The 18,645-nt window shown below is 44.0% G+C and overlaps 1 protein-coding gene across 7 annotated transcripts in view; it reads left to right on the top strand.

Moving 5' to 3' along the window:
* Positions 1-2,619: 2,619 nt before the first annotated feature.
* Positions 2,620-18,645, top strand: part of USO1 (USO1 vesicle transport factor) — a 30,301-nt gene continuing 14,275 nt past the window's right edge. For 3 of the 7 annotated variants that reach the window (XM_062622016.1, XM_062622018.1, XM_062622013.1), the window contains exons 1-12: positions 2,620-2,703; positions 2,948-3,034; positions 3,154-3,218; positions 8,699-8,778; positions 9,664-9,675; positions 12,144-12,241; positions 12,899-13,001; positions 13,117-13,172; positions 13,724-13,844; positions 15,331-15,509; positions 16,246-16,386; positions 18,427-18,515. In XM_062622016.1, the coding sequence (XP_062478000.1) occupies positions 2,638-2,703; positions 2,948-3,034; positions 3,154-3,218; positions 8,699-8,778; positions 9,664-9,675; positions 12,144-12,241; positions 12,899-13,001; positions 13,117-13,172; positions 13,724-13,844; positions 15,331-15,509; positions 16,246-16,386; positions 18,427-18,515 (1,097 nt within the window). In that variant the 5' untranslated portion in view covers positions 2,620-2,637. Of the gene's footprint in view, positions 2,704-2,947; positions 3,035-3,153; positions 3,219-8,698; positions 8,779-9,663; positions 9,676-12,143; positions 12,242-12,433; positions 12,794-12,898; positions 13,002-13,116; positions 13,173-13,723; positions 13,845-15,330; positions 15,510-16,245; positions 16,387-18,426; positions 18,516-18,645 lie in introns of those variants that run through there. The other 4 variants (XM_062622017.1, XM_062622014.1, XM_062622020.1 and 1 more) reach the window with 3 other exon arrangements.

Genomic DNA, 18,645 nt, shown 5'->3' with positions numbered 1-18,645 from the left:
CGAAGTGAGAGAGCGGGGCGGGGCTCCTCAGGGCTCTCTCCTCCAATCTCCGCCGCCCTGGCGTAGTGATGTCTGCGGGAGCGTTGCGTTCCCGTCGCCTTGCGGCGTGTCGCCGAGGAGGGTAGTGACGCCAGCAACAACGAGCGGAGGATACCTGTTGTCTTGTCCCGCACCTGGGGGTCATGGGACTCCCGAGGTCTTTGTTTTCCCCCTCCTGCTATGGGAAGAGCTGTTGTGCGGACGGCTGTCCTCGGACAAGAGTGGGGCAGGGCGCTGGGGTCCTTTGATGAGGAGGGATGTCAGCGAGCTCGGGGGGGGGGGTGGGGGGATGGATGTTACAGGGGTTCTGGCTCCTTCCGCTGCCGCAGCGCGGCTTCTGCTCACCCGGGATGGTGTCTTGCTTCGGAGTGTTCTCCAGCAACCTAAAAAGCAAGGATGGTCAGTGTTGGTGTAATGCAGGTGTCATAGTGCGGAGTTTCCCGCACGTGTAACTAGGAGCTTCAGAGCTCCTCACTGAACCAGAGCAGTCTTTGGAGTTACGCTGAGGCCTGAAGTAATCAATAGTTGTTGGTCAAAAATCAAACAATCCCTCTCCATAGTGGCAGGAGCTGGACTTTGGAGTGTATCATGTTTCCAAACCCCGTGTTTGAGCAGACGCTGGCATCCCCACCTCAGATGTCTTTAGCAGTTGTGCCTCAAATGTCTTTCTCAGAAGCAAATCACTTTCTGTCCCTGAGGCTGTACAGGTCAGGATGGATATACAAAGTACTTTGGAGTAAAGAACTCTGTGGAAAAGAACCTGGTTTTCCTCCTCATGGCTCACTTGAGCATTGCCGATGAGTTCTGCTATGTGCCTGTACTTGCCCAGTGCTCTCTGCTGGGAAGTGGAAGCCTTCCTTAACCCTTATGGTGTCCAAGGCTTGTTGGATTAGGAGGAGATCTTTTCGTCAATGAAAAACCCGTGTTTCTTTTACTGGGCCAGTCCAGGTTCTGTGCTGTGGGGTAGCTGGCACAGTCAGCATTAGGTGTGTGTACTGCAACTGAGGCTGGCTTGCCCCTGCTGGTGCTCACCAAGCGGGACTTGGCTGTGATTGCATCTAGTTATTTGGCCAGTAAACCTCAATGAAGGCTGTGCAGTGAGGTAGGAACCCTTCTGGGCTGTTTGGTAGGTGGTGTCTATGTGGGGAAAACCAGGGTCAGGGGAGAGGGAGAATCCCAGCAGGCTCCTGGTGGCACTCTGTGCTTTGCAGATGGGGGTTCAAACTCTGGGTCTTCTGGCCTGTTATGGGAGAAGGCAGCTGCCTAGCAAAGGTGCTTTCCTCAAAGGGGGAAAGCAAGGCAGCAGAGAGCTGAGTTTGCAGGGGTTGAGGTATTGCAGAGAGGAGATGTGGTAGCTCTGCATCTTCATGTAATTAGGTTGAAGGGTTTGCTGCAGCTGCTGAAGGATGAAGTGCTCAGGGCTGTGTTGTTGATGTGACAAGTAGTTAGAAATGAACAATGGTCTGACAAAAGCCTGTTCTGCAATGACTGCTGTGATTGCCCATCTTTTTAGAGATTTTTTTTTTTATGTCTGTTGTTATATGGGAGAGAAAATGAATAGTTTTTGAACATGGAAAGAGAAAATTATTACTTTTCAATTATGTATTTTAATTTAAAATATTGATTTCATTGTTTAGTTACTAGGGAAAATAAAATTCCCAAAGCTCCTAATTTAAATCACAGTGCGAGAAGGGTTTTCTACCTGGAATGGAACAAACTGGTTTTAGTCCTGAGTCAGGTGAGTGCCTTTGTGTAGCAATTTCTGGCTTATTTTGCTATTGTTGCTATAAAAATGGCTCTAATTTGAGATGGGGGGGGGGGGGTGGGAAGGAACTTAAGAAAACTGTACCAAACTGAAAATCCTGTGGGTCTCCGTGAGGAGGGCTGGGCCAGCTGGGAGTGCTGGGAGTGCTGATTCGTGGCTGTAGTTCTTGAGCAGGGAGAGTGAGTGCTGCAGCAGTTCAGCCTCTGAAAAAAAAAACATACCTGCTTAGTCCTCTGCTCTAGGACTGTTTCTGATTTCCAAGCCTTAGGGTTTGTCTTGGGGTTGTTCTGGACAGACAGACCCCGAGATGCCGTGGGTAATGGGTTACAGGGGTAGTTTTGAGGCAGGTTCCTGCCCCTGGCCCCTGCGGATCTGTTGCTTGGTCTGAAAGAAATACAGAACTCTGTGCGAGGTGCCCTGGTCGTCACACTATTGCTTATTTTTCCCTCTACTGAGAAAGCAAGCAGTGACGGCAGAGCGCGCTGTCAGCTGGGGTGACTCGGGGAGTGAAGGCTGAGCTTCCTCCTCTTCTACTTCAAAGGCCTAATAAAGCTAGTAATTACGGAGGGGACGGGCTTTGGTCCGCGGCGGCTGGCAGGGCGAGCTCCCGGGACTGTACCGACACCCGCGGTGGCGGGCCCGGGCCTGGGCGGTGCCTAGTGGCTGCGGCCCGCCGGCCACGTCGCCGCCACGTCTCGGCGCAGGCGCGGTGGCTGCTTCCGCCGCGGGGGCAGCGGCGGCGGATTGTCCAGGAGCGGTGGGCCTGGGGCAGGAGGGGAGCGGGCCGGGCTCCGAAGGCCCAGCCGAGCCGAGCCGAGCCTCGCCGCGCAGCCATGAGCTTCTTGTGGGGCGTCATGGGTGGCCCTAGCGCTGGGCCACAGCCCTCCGGTGCCGAGACGGTGAGCGGGGCGCGCGCGGCCCGACGGGGCCTGACCGGGAGGGAGGATCGGGGTCGCGCAGGGAGCCTCCCGGCTGCTTGTGGCGACGGTTTGGGACGGGGCCGGGTCGGGCCGTGACACCTGTCTACGCGGGGAGCGGGACTCGTGGGTCCGTGTGGAGTTCGGCAGCTCTCCCGGGCGGTGACAAGCCGGGCTGTGGTAGTGGGACCTTGTCTGTGTTCACCTGCGCCCGGTGCGTTTCCAGATCCAGAAGCTGTGTGACCGTGTAGCTTCTTCCACGTTACTGGATGACCGAAGGGATGCCGTCCGTGCTCTTAAATCTTTATCCAAGGTAAGCTCCCAGGGTCCTGAAGAGCCAAGGGGGTTTGTAGTAATGTTGTGATGAGTTTTTTCAAAGCCACGTTTGGGCTTTAGGCTAGACCACTAACTACTCAGTTTTTTTCCAAACAGAAGTACCGGTTGGAGGTGGGCACGCAGGCGATGGAACATCTCATCCACGTTCTCCAGACAGACCGGTAAGCATGTCGCTGCGTTTGCCGGCAGCCCCTCCCCAGCCCATAACCCACAAATACTGCTTTTCTTGGTTGTACTAATGAAGCTGGGGTTCCAACAACTCATCCATCAGGGAGGCTTCTTTTATGATGGTAATTAGAGCCTGTTTTGAGGTGAAAAGAACTGAATTCCAGGAACTCAGATGAGGGACTGAAAGACCAGTTCCAGAGTAAAGGTAATACCTTTAGCGTATCTCACTATTCCTTAGTCCTTTTTCTACTGTTGTGAAAAAGCAAACTCAAAATGACAATGTTCATTAAACACAGGATTTGACATAACGTGAATCAGCCTGCTGCTGGGCACAAGGTGAACTAGCCAGGATTAAGAGCAGAAGAGTGAAGGCAGCAAATGTGTTTTCTCTAACGTGTGTCATCTAATGAACTGGTAGAATAGGCCTGTCATAGGAAGTAATGCAGGCATTTAATTTGAAGTACTCAAGTAAATACAAAAGCTAGTTACTGGTAAGCCAGATGACACTAGTTTAAATCCTTCATGTGGACCACAGTGTAGTTTTATGCAATCCAGTGTCTGAAAAAAACCCAACTTTGCTATCTAGCTTTTCCTGCAATTGACTGCATTGGTGTACTTGTTGGTAACCACATGTTGTAATTTGGAACTTGTTTGTGGTGATGGAAGGTTCAAATAGTGCATGTTCCTGGTGTTTTGGTAGGTGAGTGTTGTGTGAAGGTCTTTTAGCCTGCATTTGAGCATGAAGGTGGTAAATAGGTACATAGAAGGCCAGTCATAAGGGCATGTGCGGCATAGTTACATGTGTGCACATGGAAAGTAGGAGGGTGTCTCCTAGTGCTGAGACAAAGGAGAACTGGGAAAGCAGCAGTTTACTATCTGGAAGGAGGCATCTTGGTTTTTCTTAAGGTATATATGTGAGTAAGTTCTGCTGTGCTCAGCCAAAGGCTGCTGGTGGTGGCCTTCCTTGCCTGTCCAGTTATGCTAGATGTGAAGAAGTGTAGGGCTGGTATCTAGGTGAGTTCTGTCACTTCCTTTCCATTGGTTGGGCAGTTAAAAATGAATGTCTGGCTTGTAGGATGTAGGTGATGAAAGGGAAGGTTACATGTCTGATCAGTTCAGCTATGTGTTACAGGTGGTGTGAGTGCACTGTGTGGTGTCACTGGTTGTAGAGGTAAGGCTTTGGAGACTTTTAGTTTCAGTAATACAAACCACAGCCAGCTCATCAGAATAAGTGGTTGGTAAATGAGTGGCAGGCTCAGCTGTGGGGCTTGCAGAACTGTGAGGACGGAGGTCTGACAGAGGAGAGTGCTGCTGTGCCATCCCTGCTGTTCCATGTGTGCCCACAGGTGTGATCTTTGCACCTTTCAGTGTCCACCTGGGGTGCCCTGAAGCTTTCTGTAGAAGTGTCAAATGCTCATTTCCTCCTCCTGTCCTCCTCTTTTTTCTTTCTGCATTGCAGCTGCGTAAGATTATGTCTAAGAAGCAGCAATGCAACCAGAGAAAACAGAATTCAATCACAGACGCAAGTTGTCTTCTCACATGTCACTGTATTCATGTGAGTGAGTCGTGTGCTAGTTCTCTACACTGATTGTTGCTGTTTTAAGATTAGAGAAGGTTTAATTTGATTATACATGTGAGGGGACCAGGAAAATGGAAAGCTGAAGTCCAGATAGTGACTCCTGTTTTCCTCTGCAGCTTTGCTTTAGGGAGGTGGGAAGTGTGTATTTTCAGTGATGTTAGGTTGGCCTGAAGAGGGGTGACTGAGCACCTGAGGTGACTCTGGCCATGAGGCTTCTGATGGTTGTTATCTTATGGTGGTTGAGATGTTACACACCTGTCTGCCTGTTGTTTGGGATGTATGCCTGTAGTTGCTGTGTCTTGTGTGCAACCAGAATGTGAACCTCATCCGCTGGGATTCCCTTCTTAGTTCCTGGTTGAGTAGAAGCAAAGCTTGGTTGGGCTATACCAGGGGAGCCTTTATCTTGTCTCCAGCCTTATTTGCAGGCATTTGGTTGGAAAGAATTATGGGGAGGAGCCAGTAGCAGGCATGGGTTTCTGAATTCCTTGGTTCTGAGCACGTGTGTGGAAAGGAGAGCTGGTGTACAAAGTACTGTAACATGAGATTAGAACAAGTGCTTTCCTATTATGTAGTTACCCCAGATTAATGGAATAGTTCAAGATGTACAACTGCCTGATCTTCAGCAGCATTTGTCTTGCTGGAATATGTGTTAATAATATGCAAAATAGAAGCAACTTTGCTGGTAAGAGTTGATTATTACCTAATGTAAAGCAGCTCATTGTGAAATCAGTACCTAATCAAAAAGCCATTTGGTTTTAAGACCTTCTGAGTCAAGTAGGATAGCACAGCTCTTTTCTGAGAATTATGTCAACTTTTTTTATATAGTCCTTGAGTGAAAAAGCTGTCTGAGAAGGCCTGGCTGTGCTGAAATGGTGAGCACCGCTTGTAGCCTGTCTTATTTCTGTCTCAGATTTTAGACTGTTGCTTTGAATTATTTATCCTGGAACAGAAATACAGCACTTCTAAATTAACATGTCATTCCACTTGTTTACACGCAGTTTACTTGTACATTGTCTTAAGCTCCCTTTCCTGCCTGAATGCTTAGAACTTGTTCTGTATGTAGGAGGCGGACTTCTTGCACTAGTTTCTCAGCTATGAGCATCAACTATCCTGGAGCCAGACGAAGCTCCTAAGTCAGCCTTTAAATGCTCCAGACTCTTATACACACCAGTGTTCATAGGCTATATGTTTATTTTGTAATATGAAGTATGAACTGTGATCTGCAAGAGCACTTTTCCTGACTTGCTACCTAGATGTTGCCACATCCCACCAGGGATTATTTGGGCACTGGCTTCAGAAGAGGCCAGTACCAATTAACTGTTGATGTGAGAGAGGTACCAGAGTGGGAAGCCTGCTGGATCTTTAGCTGCTTTGTTTTTACTGATGGAGCAAGGTTTTTGCATTTCACTATAGCGGTTCTAATAGTTTGAAACCTAATATGAGCCTGAGAGAAAGAATTATTTTCATAAGGCACAAACCTCATTTATTTTTGTGCTATTAGTTCCAAATTTTTGTATTGTAATATGCTTCTCATTACAACTTGTGTAAGAGGTAATACAAATGTCACTACCCCTTTCATGGCTGTAGCATGACTTGAGTTTTTAGAGTTAATAAAATGCCCTCCTCTCTAGGCATGCCATAATAGAAACACTCCGCTGTTCTATGTGTGTCTTTCCAGTATAGATGATGCTTCTTTCTACTGGGACAGTGAAATGCTGTAGTGTTAGGAGAATAGGTAAAAGCATCTTGGAAGCATCCTACCTGGGCAGGACAATACATGGTGCCTTTGCTTCCCTAGGTCTCTTCTATTGTGTGTGAGCTCAGGGAGTGTGGCACTGATACTTTGGCCAAGCGCCACAGGAAAGCACCAGGATGCAAGATATCTGAAGTGGTTTCTGCTGGATTGTTGTGTTGGATAAAGGCTGTATCATTTATGGATGTGTGAGAGGCTGGTAGTGTATTTCTTGACTGCTTTTCACTACAGAGCCAAAGCTGCACAGCTTCAGTCTGAACAGAATATTCACTAAAAATGTTGTATGTGGTGAACAGCAGATGGTAGCAAGGCAGCGAAGAGCAAAGATGCTGCTGTCCTCCTGTGATGTGCTCCTTTTGTAACAAGAGAAACAAGGCCTGCTTTTATCATCTGTGTGTAAAATTTGCTTATCCTTTTGTAGCTGCTGTGATGTCCCTAAAAAGGGCAAAAGAAAGCAAGGCTGAAGCTTGCATTTTAAGTCTCCAGGAAATAATTTCTGTGTGTTTTTCAGATGTGAAATTCTTTCACTGACATGAAAAAGAAATCACAGGCCTTGTGTTAGTGTGTTGAAGAACTAAAATGTCAATAACAAGAAAACATAAGCAGGCTGGAAGTCCAAGCATACCTTCTGGATATGACAGTGTTCACGGAGTAAAAGCTTGATTTACCTGCTTTGGCTAACAGTTTGGCAGAGGAGATAATTTTCCCCCCTTTTGTTTCCATTAAAGCCCATCTTAAAAGCAGGTGGTATGAGTTGAGTGACACATTGAGGAAAAATGCCAGTGTCCTGGGAGGACATCAGCAGGACAAGGATTCAATTCAAAACCCAAGGTCAAAGAACAGACTACACTGATGCCTGATTTCTAGCTTTTGATTTAGTGTCACTCATAGAAAGGGAGGTTAGATGTCACTTTGACAGCTTGCTAAAACCCTTCCTTTAGTGGCAGAAGTGCAGGTATCAGTTGCTCCACCATGTCTTCTCACAGCTGGTGGATCACCTTGAGCCATCTCCAGTTTTCTTGGTTACAACAGCTACTCTAGGTCTGTCATCTTTAGTGATCTAGCAGAGATACCTGGCCTCAATTAAGGCTTGTTTTTTAAGATTGCTGGGTAGGTTGGTTTGTAGGCCTCTACTCCGAACCTGCCTAGGAGCTTCTTGCCATGCAAGCTGATCTTTGGCCCTTGCTTTGAGTGCCTTATTGCTCAGTGAAAGTTAACACTTAGAAGTTTGACTGAGAGGTCTTGTTCTAACAGTGTGCTATTCTGGTGCTTGGGCAAGACATGTAAAGAGCTGTGAGGAGAGTTCTTCTGCACTCTGAGATGCCTTCCTTTGTGATGTTAGGTTTTATTCTCCTTTTGTTTTTTGGCCAGCTGTGCTTTCACACTTTCTTGGTTGATGAGCAATAAAGCAAGGAACAAAAACAGTTACATCCCTGTTCAACTCTTGAACTGTGTTGTAACATAGGGTTTACAGATTGCTTGGTCTTCATAGTGCAGAAGAAACAGGTCTGTCTTAAAACAGGGCTTATTAAGAGAAAAGTCTTGGTGTAAGCAGGTATACTAATAATGCTTAGACTGGCTGCACAGCAGCTTCCTGGGGCTGCCTGAAGTTCAAAACCCCTTAATAACTGGATATAGTCCAAGTTGGTGTCACAGAGGCCGGCCTGTTTGGGAGAATCCCAAACTTACTGCAGTCACGTGGAGCACAAGCTTTCAGCCCCTGGTTCCCACTGATGGAGTGGCAGGGAGGGTCCTTCCTGGGTTGGTGCTGAAGCTCATCTGCTGCTCCCTTGGGTGGCTTTCTGTGATGTGGTCCGAATCCCTCCCAGACATTTGTCCTGGTATACTTGAGGAGCAGGTTGGAAGGAATGACTCAGAAAGTGGGAGACATGCTGACAGTGAAGCTTTCTGCAGTCATCTTAAGTCACCAGACTTTCTGGATGTGGCCACCTGAGGGAATGGAACTGGGAAAGGGAGTTTGACTCTATTCAGGGACCAGACAGCTTATGGCTACATGGTATTATGAAATGTCTGTCAACATCAGTCCTTCTCACTTGATCTCATGCTGCCAAGGGAACTACCTGTGTTGTAAGAGTGGTTGGAAATAAGTCATTAAAGAAAAGTGGTTCTTTTATTTGCAGTTCAGATTCTGAAATAATTGGCTATGCCTTGGATACTCTCTACAATGTAATATCGAATGACCTAGAAGAGGAGGAGCAAGGTAAGTGCTTGGTAGCAATAGCTTTATTAACTATGGAGGTGCTTCCCTTGGTGGTTTTGTTCAAATCATAAATTGTACTGCCCTGTGATTTACTAATGCTGAGACTTGCTTTGTTATTATGTAGCTGTTAAGACAGTGCTAAAAATCATGTTGTACACAGCTTGCTTTAAAGTAGTATTGGATCTCTTGCTTATTAATATAAAAAACTATGTTCTATGAAGAGCAGCTAGGTTGGAATAGAATAATGAATTGGTTTTTTTTTCTAGTTTGAAAATAAAGAATAAAGCAATTCTTTGTATAGGGAAAGGGCAATTCTGACTTACTGTCAGATGGGACACTACTATGTGATACTGAGAGAGATCTCAGGAGCCTATGATAAGGTGGCTGTGTATAAGGGTGAAAACCTTCTTTTCTAGCCCCACTGTGGCACTGTAGAAAGAGACTATGCCTGTCCTTCCCAAGACAGTTAGATGTAGAAGTAGACACTATACAGGTAGCCTGGGAAACTGTTTCTAAACCAAATGGCTGTAGACCTGCTTTCCAAGTTTTTAAGAGTAAAACATCAACAACAAATAAAAAGGTTTGTTCCATTATGCTTTTGGGTAGATGAACATGAAAATCCACAGTATTAGCAGTCTCTTAGAATGAGCAAAGAATTGACAAACTTGAGTTATGTATGTGAGATTGCCAGTGTTGAAAGAGTTATGGGGTGGTTTAGTTTGGCTACCTTCATAAGAACTACCAGAAGGAGTAATTGCTGGTGTACAAAGCTAGGGTGGCCACTTTGAAAATCTGAGCTTATGCTGCTATTGGTTGTTGTGTTTGGAAAGCTATTCAACTTGTAAACCTTTCTCTTGTTTCTTTTTCTTTTATCTGCATTGACAGATGATTCTGAAGGTAAAAACACCTTTATAAGTATGGCACTTTTAGACACGGTTGCTGCTCACACGTGTAACACTGTTGTTTAAAAAGGACACTGTAAGGACTTGTGTTAGAGCTTGGTGAAAACTTCTGCATGTCCTTTAGAGCTGAAGTGTCTACCCAGTTTTATTTCTTGGGTGATTTGGGAATGTTGGAATGCCATCTGATCTCCAGAGATTGTGATACTGATAAATTCCTGTGTAGGATGTCATGAAAGCATGCAGCCTCACAACTGGTAAGATTTTAATGGGCAAAAGTTTTGTGACTAGAGCTTCTGTTTTCAAGAAGCCCTGAAGTTGGACACATAGGCATGAACTGCATATCACATCCTTCACAGTGTCTCTTTTAAGCAGTGCATGTTAAAATACAGTGTTCCCTTCTACCATAAGTTCCCACTAACACTGTGTATGTTCTCCTTTTGTAAACTGGTTTTATCACAAAGCATGTAATCTGTTAATTTTAAGATTAAATTCCAGTTTGCAGTGCTGCTTCTTAGTGAATCATTCAGAGCTAATCTTAGTAGATAGAAGTTGTTCTCTTTATTTAAGCCCTGTCAATGTGTAGATGAAAAGAGTAATTATGGGGAAAAATCTGGTTGCAAGATCCGTGGTGTATCCACGTAAATAGAAGATGCAGTTTGCCAGTTTCTTTCTGCTTGGCTCGTCTCTTTTTTTAAATGAAAAAATCAGTACGAGAAATACTGATTTAAAATAAAGCTAGAATTGAGAGGAAAGTAAAAAGATAACTTTAATTTGGTTCTTTTCTAGGTTAATCCTAATTATCCTGACGTAGAGTCAAGCTTTTGGCATAAATAAAAACTACAGCAAACTAGTAAGAGGCTGAGTTGTGGGTGCTGCTCAGGCTTTGCCTTAGCATCTGAAACTTGGGCAAGGACAAGAGTTGGGATTAGGTGGAATCCATAATTCAAACACTTGCAGTTTGTAGCCGAGTTAAAGGACTTGGGTAAGATCCTGGGTAAAGGACAAGATATTCAGTTACAGCTCACGGGGAAATTCTGAGTGAAATGATTTGACTTGAGCATCTATTTAAAAGAAAAAAAGTTCAGGTCTATGGGCTTTCCTTGGTTTGCAGCAAGCTTCAGTGCCTGTAGTCTGGGTATGATTCTCAGCTGAGTTTCCCCTTAGTCTATAGTAGCAAGTGCAGCAGCCAAATTTCTGTGGCAGTGGCTTACCTGAGGTTTTAATTTACTCCTGTAAACCAGGAGTGAGCCAGACTCAATGAGCTCCTCAGCCTCAGATTGCTCACTGTGGGACTCATGTTCTTCTAGATGATTTGTGCCAGAGCTAGTTTTGCACACAGCCTGTCCTCCCTTTTGTCATCTTTTAATAGTATTTCCTAGTTTCTGCAGCTAAAAAAAAAGGCAGTAGGTAGGTGCTGCTTCTGTCTCCCTCTTGTAAGCTACCTACTGATAAGCCTGTTTCAAGAACAAAATATAGAATCATAGAATAGTTAGGGTTGGAAAGGACCGTAAGATCATCTAGTTCCAACCCTTCTGCCATAGGCAGGGACACCATACAAATATGTACGTATACATATGTATACACACACATTGTGTTAGAGCAATGATCGTTTACTCTCTGACAAACCATTCTATGATGTCTGAAAGGCCAAACAAATATCTCTTTCCTGTGCTGGAAATACTTAAAACATGAGATACTATAAAGTGATACCTTGCAGCAAAACACCATTGACAACAGTCTGAATTGGGTTGTTTGAATTAAAATTGTTTCCTTAGCACCAAATTTTTATAGCAGAGTCCTTTGATTTCTCTGTTTTGCCATGCCCTTAACAAGGTACACTTGGAAGATTATGTGTGATCTTTGACACTTTCTATGTCTGCTCAGTTATTAATGGTTTGTTAGGGTCTGCTTGGTAAGGCTGTAAATCCTGCAGTTTAATCAGGAGGAGAAGCCTTGTTTTGCCTTCACTTCAGTAATCCAGACCTTCAGATTTGGTCAGAAATTTAGAGGCTTTACCATATATTTTCTGTGCTGTATTCTTCAGGCTGTTCTTGAGCCTGCTAGCCATTAGCTAGCATGGGATGAATGTACATGTGCATGGTCTGTAGGGCAACCGGATGTAAAAAATGAGCAGCAATGCCTTTGCTATGGCTCTGCAGTGAAGTGTGATCAATGGGAAGAACCTTTTTTCCTTTTGACACTGAAAGGAATTTGTTTAGTAGATTTTTGGTTCCCTCCTGTTTTTAAAACAAAATACCTTTCAATGAAAGTCATGTTTAGAGTAATGTGTTTTTTTTCTCTTTTGTGTGAAGCTTGTGTCAGTGTTTGTTTTGAGAGTAATGAACATTATACCAGTGACTCTAGATGTTTCTGTCTCTGGTGGCCCTACTTGAAGAATAAAAGTTACAATGACCTGAAGTTCTTCCAATCATGTGTTGTAATACATTGTTTTTACTATTATAGAAGAAAACTTAACAAAAGTTGATGATTTGGGGAGTCAGTTCACAGAGATATTCATTAAACAGCACGAAAATGTCACACTCTTGCTGACTCTTGTGGAGGTGAGTAGTAATATCATACTTGGAATACTGAGAGGCATATCATGCTGTATCAGGAGATGACCATAATGGATATAGCTTTTCTCTTGGCTTTCTAGTGGAGCCTATGTCAAATGTGACATGGTGAATTTGGGGTTGGAGATGACCTAGATGAACAGGTCAGTTGAATGAGTTTGAGATGACCTGGGAACCCAGAGGTTTGTTGTGGTTGGTCAAGTCTGTTCATGATTTGTCAGCAAGAGAATGCTCAAGAACTGACAAGACCCAGTTTTAAGAGAAGCTGCTACTACTTTTTGGTAATAGGAAGAAGATGCAGAAGAGTTTGCTATTCTATCTCTCTTGGATTTCTGGTTAATACAGGCTGATCCCTGCAGGATCAGACTGGCTGGTTTTTAGAAAGAAGATACAGCTTGGAAAGCTACCCTGGAGGAGAGGGAGGAAGGGAAGCTGCTGGGTGTTCAAGTTGCTGACGATAAAATACAAAGAACAGGATAGTGTTTTGACTTGCTGGCTGAGTGCTGTGCTAGGATGGATGGAAAAGAAAGTAGACAGCAGGTGAAATTTCTTATCTGTTTGATGTCTGTTCATAACTGGGATCTAGAAGAGGAAGATGAATACTGAGGAGTTTACTACTTGATGTCCTCTTCTCCATCTTTGCAGGAATTTGATTTCCATGTTCGCTGGCCTGGAGTGAAACTCCTTACATCTCTTTTAAAGCAGCAAGGACCTCAAGTGCAGCAGATAATTCTTGTCAGCCCTATGGGTGAGTGGTTGAGTTTCTTGCTGATAAACTTGAAGCTGGAGCCTCTGCAAATATCATGGCAAAGGGCTAGAGGGGCTGCACCTCTTTATGCTTGCTCTGTATGTGTTTCTTACAGGTGTTTCCAGACTCATGGATTTACTAGCAGACTCTAGGGAGGTTATACGAAATGATGTAAGTACAGAACAAAGGTTTATTCTCTTCATAAAAAGTAACTGTTACCTGAATTGCATATACCTGTGCAGAATTTGGATTCAGTTAAACAAATATATGTGAAGAAATGATTGTGGTCGCTAATTGGGAATATTTCACTCCACAGCTGAGCTGTGTGGCCTTTGGATGTCAGGCTACCATCCTCATAACAATGGCAAACCATTACTGGATATTTAATGCAAACGCTGACCCTTGTGCAGGGTTTTCATAGTATGTTAGCTAATATTTCTCTTCACCTTCTGTCAGGTTAATTGCAGTCCTTCCTCTTTCCTGATTAGCTGTCAAAACGCTCAGATTATTACAGAAGAGATGGGTGCTTTACAAATTCCTTCTTTCTTCTTTATAGCTGCTTAGTGTCTTTTTTAACAGTACTGCGCTTCTGTTTTGAAGTACAGAGATTCTGGACAGGATTATGTTGCTGATTTAGTTTCCTTCTAAGAGCTGTGACTTGTGAAAAGCAATATAGTTCTAGTGAAATTAAGTTTAATTTATTCTTTGCCCTACCTGTCAAGGGAGTCCTGTTGTTACAGCAGTTAACAAAAAGTAATGCAGCCATACAGAAGATTGTTGCCTTCGAGAATGCCTTTGAGAGACTTCTGGATATCATAACAGAAGAAGGAAACAGTGATGGAGGTACAGAAAAATCCAAGACTTAGTTATGTGCTTCTGCACAAACCATTGGGTGATGATGTTTACAGGCTGATGTTAGTATGTGGTTGTAGCTATGTCAGTGGCTAGAAGGATCAAAACATACAGCCTGGTAGTACCAAAACTGGACTGAACAAGCAGGCAGGGTTTGAGCATCTTTTGAAACCTAGTCTTGAGATACGTAGTTAAGACATCAGTTAATGTCTCTGAGCACTTGTGCATGAGTTTGTGTGGTCTTGTTTGGTTGAGGTCTGTGAATGTGTACACTTGGAATGGCAGTGTCAGATACATGTGTGCTGCATTTGTCACTTACTGAGTTAAGCATCTGCATTCCTCTTGTGAGATCCTTGGATGCTTGGAGTGGCTGGACATAACAGCTTGGTGAGTTTCTTCAGCCTCACTAATAACTTCAGTTTCCTGATCAGCCCCTTGCCAAATCATTTACCAGCTGGGGGGGAAAGGGTATTAAAAAGACTGAACAAAAATGATGCAGCATTTAGGTATTTTTTTAGTAGCAACACGAGTTTACCACCAGTTGTAGTTTGCTACAGGATCTATGTTAGTAACAAGGCATTTTGCTGTTTCATGACTTTTCTGTGGGATGCAGGAGCAGTTAATGCTTCTCTCCCAGATGAATTATGCCAGGTATGTTGGCACGGAAGAATTAAGCAAGCCTCTGATTCAAAGCTGCTATTTTGAGGCAGTTAATAATTTTAGGTGAGTTGGTATGTGAAGTCTTAAATGCTCAGAATTCTCTGCTCTCTCCCCCTCCCTGCCCCCCCCCACGTGTCTGTTTCTCCCATCTGCAGCTCTGCCTAGTGGGAGAACTAAACTGGTCTTGCTTTTTTCTCCCACTCCCAAGTCCAGAACTGCTTGTGTGTGTTCAGGAGTGCAAGGAGTAAGTCCTTATGCTTCACACTGAGTAAGATTTGGAGGCATCCCAGCAGTACCAGTGCCTTTACTAGTGTTGTTTTATGGATGAAGTTGTCTGAGGATTTCTTTTCACAGAGCACATACTTGATAAGCACCTATAGTGCTTTTTCAGCACAGATTAAAACCCGAGAGTAAAAAAACTGTTGGAACTCCAAGGAGTTGAGTTTTAACTGGCTCATTGTAAGGGCTATTTCTAAGAATTGCTTCTCCACCAAAAGAACTGAGAAAGCAGCTTTGAAATGAGTTGAAGATGTAGCCAGTGATTGAAGAGAATGAATGTCTAATTCACGAAGAATTGCTGCATTTGAATCATGACGTAGTTCCAGAGGAACTTAAGTTTAGTGCTTACAATAGAGAGAGTTGTGTAGCCTTACTCTGAAGTAGGTATACTTTGAGACATGAAGTGGTTGTGAGGCTTTCTTTGGAGTTCTCCCCATCCCTCCCCAATGAACTCATACAAATTATATATTCTTTGGAAGCCAGTTAGTTTTCTGTGTGTAATATTCTAATTATTTCTTTGCGTTTTCTGTCTCGTCAGGAATAGTAGTGGAAGACTGTCTCCTCCTATTGCAAAACTTGTTGAAGAATAATAATTCCAATCAGAATTTTTTCAAGGAAGGTTCATACATTCAGCGTATGAAGCCTTGGTTTGAGGTTGGAGATGACAACTGTGGGTGGTCTGCACAGAAAGTAACTAATCTCCACCTAATGCTGCAGGTAAAACACTTAATCTTCTAAGTACTGTTTTCAGCACTTTCAGCTCTGCAGTGAAGAGTAAGTATAACGTAATAGTCAACTATTAGTTCCATGTGTTTGTAGATAGAATAAGATACCAACATTCATGAGATGTGCCTTCAGCACAAACACTAGTGCCAAACTGTGGATTTGGAGTGGCTGGCATATTGGGTAACAGTGATTTCAGTAGATCACTGGGGGTGTTCTATATGAGGAGTCCCCATGCATGAGTTCATGTATGGCTGCAATACATTAACCTGGTTCTAGCAGCTGCCTTCACTGTGGATTCATAATTACTGATTTTTGGGCATATTTCCTTCTGCTTACTCCTCCAAAAATGGAAATAAGGTTTTCCTGTTCTGTGGCACATCATGCGGAAGCTGAGTGTTAATGATGAAGGTAGTTTGTCAGCTTCTGAAAAGTAGTTCTGACAAATAGCCAAGTAGGAGGATAGTTGGAGCTTGAATTCTCATCACATAGTTGCAAGGTTTGCAGTGAAGTCAGAAATTTGAAGGTTTTAGACGGTTCAACTGAACTCAAAATCAAATGGCCCAGCGCAGCAATGAGATGAACATGGTGTTTGGTTGTTATTTCTTATCTCCATTTTGAGGAGCAATTCTGTTTCGTGGCCAAACTTAAAATGGGTAAATTGTTTTTATTTGGTGTTCCAGGTGGTCTCACGCTCTCTTCACATAAAGATGTTCTTCGTTTTTTCTAGCTTGTGCGGGTGCTTGTGTCTCCCACAAATCCTCCTGGTGCTACCAGCAGCTGTCAGAAAGCAATGTTTCACTGTGGGCTCTTACAGCAGCTCTGTACAATCCTGATGGCAACAGGAGTTCCTGCTGATATCCTGACAGAAGTAAGAGGGAACAGATTGATGTGATGAGGGGGGGCAACTAAATGGGTGAAAGCAGTCGTCTACAGGGATAATGGATTGCTGCAGAGACAAACTGGAATTAGGCTATTTGCTAAGAGTTTCAGATGCCACAGATGTCAGTTTCTTGTGTGGGTGTCAGGGTCCGACTGGAGAAAACCCGAGCATCAGACCTGTTTTGTTTGTGATTCCAAGAGTGAAATTAAGACAAAAATGAGTTCAAGTACCATAATCTATCAGTTGGTTTATTACAGAAAGACAGTTTCCTTATAAAAAAGGAAATTATTAAAAAGGGGGTAGCAGTAGGACAGATTGGAAAAAAGATAGAAATGAAGCAAGAATTCAGGGTACAGAGATATAGTTACCACCATGGATCCAGCGGTGTCCCAGGGTCTTTAGTTGTCATCCTCAGTGGTGGGAGTCCTTCAGGGTTTGTAGTTGGTATCAGAGCAGTGTCCCCAAGAGTCTGTAGTAGTAGTCAGATGTGGGTGTCCTCGTGGAGGTGTCCTTGGAGTTGTCCTCATGGAGGGTGCTCTCACAGAGGTGTCCTACCTGGTGATTATCTTTTCCCCCTTTTATTATGAGTTGGGCGGAGTACCTCTGTTCATGTCAAATATTACACGTTCCTGGTAGACCTGTTCGCTGGTCTTGCAGCAAACTGCATGTCTGCAGCGATTCTTGGGATAATGGGCAGCAATTCCTCACACCAGTCCGGGAGGTAATGGGTGGAAGAGTCTTATCTCAGCTCCTCCCACCCATCTCTCAGGCAATGGACCATGGAGTCCCATTTCAATTCCTCACAGCCTTCTCTCAGGCAATGGATGTTGGAGTCTTATCTCAACTTCTCCCACCCATCTCTGAGACAGTGGAAGGTAGAATCCCATCTCAGCTTCTCATACATATCAACCTTTGAGACAATGGACAGTGGAGTCTGATTTCAGTTCAGTCTCTCACAGGGGGCAGCATCAATGTAAAATAGTCTTTTAGATTATATTCTGTAACCAGAAGTTACTGCTATTTGCTAATTTTCTCTGTTAGATTTCAGCATATCTCTGAGTGGCTGTATTGATTCATGTTTTGCCCTGTTCTGGTGGTGGGGTTTTTGTTTTTCTCTCTTGAGAGAGTCTAGAAGTATTCTGACTTGGCACATTCCCAGTGATGAGGTATTTCTAGCTTCTAGGAAGCCCTCCCTGCAGTAGAATGAGGTGCTTTTTCCCTTGATAAAATGACATGCTTAGAGCATCTCCCATACAAAGACAGGCTGAGAAAATTGGGGCTGTTCAGGCTGGAGAAGAGAACCTGCGTGGAGACCTCATAGCAGCCTTCCAGTATCTGAAGGGGGCCTACAAGGATGCTGGAGAGGGACTCTTCATCAGGGAGTGTAATGACAGGACAAGTGATGGGTTTAAACTGAAACAGGGGAAGTTCAGGTGAGATATAAGGAGAAGTTCTTTATTGTGAGGGTGTTGAGGCACTGGCACAGGTTGTCCAAATAAGTGGTGAATGCTCGATCCCTTGGCAGTGTTCAAGGCCAGGTTGGACAGAGCCTTGGGTGACATGGTCTAGTGTGAGGCATCCCTGCCCAAGGCAGGGAGTTTGAACTAGATGATCTTAAGGTTCTTTCCAACCTTAGCCATTCCATGATTGAGGGTAGACTGATTCCTTTGGTGTGGCCTTCATTCCAGTTCTTTTCACCTTTTAGAAGGTTTCATCTTTCAAATTCTTTAAAATGTCTACTTTAACTGGCTGTCATAGCAAACCTGGTCTGAGGTAGCAAATAAAGTTGGAGGTAACTGGGTGTGACAGATCTGTCAGAGCTTTCTGTCCCTTGATCTTTCCCTCAGCATGCTTCACAGCTGTTAGTTGTTTGGATTTGATTTGAAATGGTTTTAGTGAATATGCTGAATATGTGTACTGTGATACTGAGCTGTCAGGGTAACCTTGAATAATTTTGAGTGAGTGACCTAGGTAGTAGATTATGGCTCACATTTAACTGTCTTATTTTTTTCTCTGCCCTTTCTGTAGACCATAAACACTGTATCAGAGGTCATTCGAGGATGCCAGATGAATCAAGACTACTTTGCCTCTGTAAATGCACCTTCTAATCCACCAAGGTAGAGGAAGGAAAGTGTTTAACTGTGTTAGGTAATGCTGTGTTGGTATGGGCCATGGCAGCCTGATCTGAGGGACTGTTTAAATTGTGATACAGAGCAGTAGAATTGAGTTCACGTTGATGTATTAGAG

This window comes from Pezoporus occidentalis, unplaced genomic scaffold (assembly GCF_034315485.1).
Source record: "Pezoporus occidentalis ecotype Australia unplaced genomic scaffold, CSIRO_AGI_Poc_V1 ctg238, whole genome shotgun sequence".
Lineage (NCBI taxonomy): Eukaryota > Metazoa > Chordata > Aves > Psittaciformes > Psittacidae > Pezoporus > Pezoporus occidentalis.
This window is presented reverse-complemented; position numbering and strand designations above follow the sequence as displayed.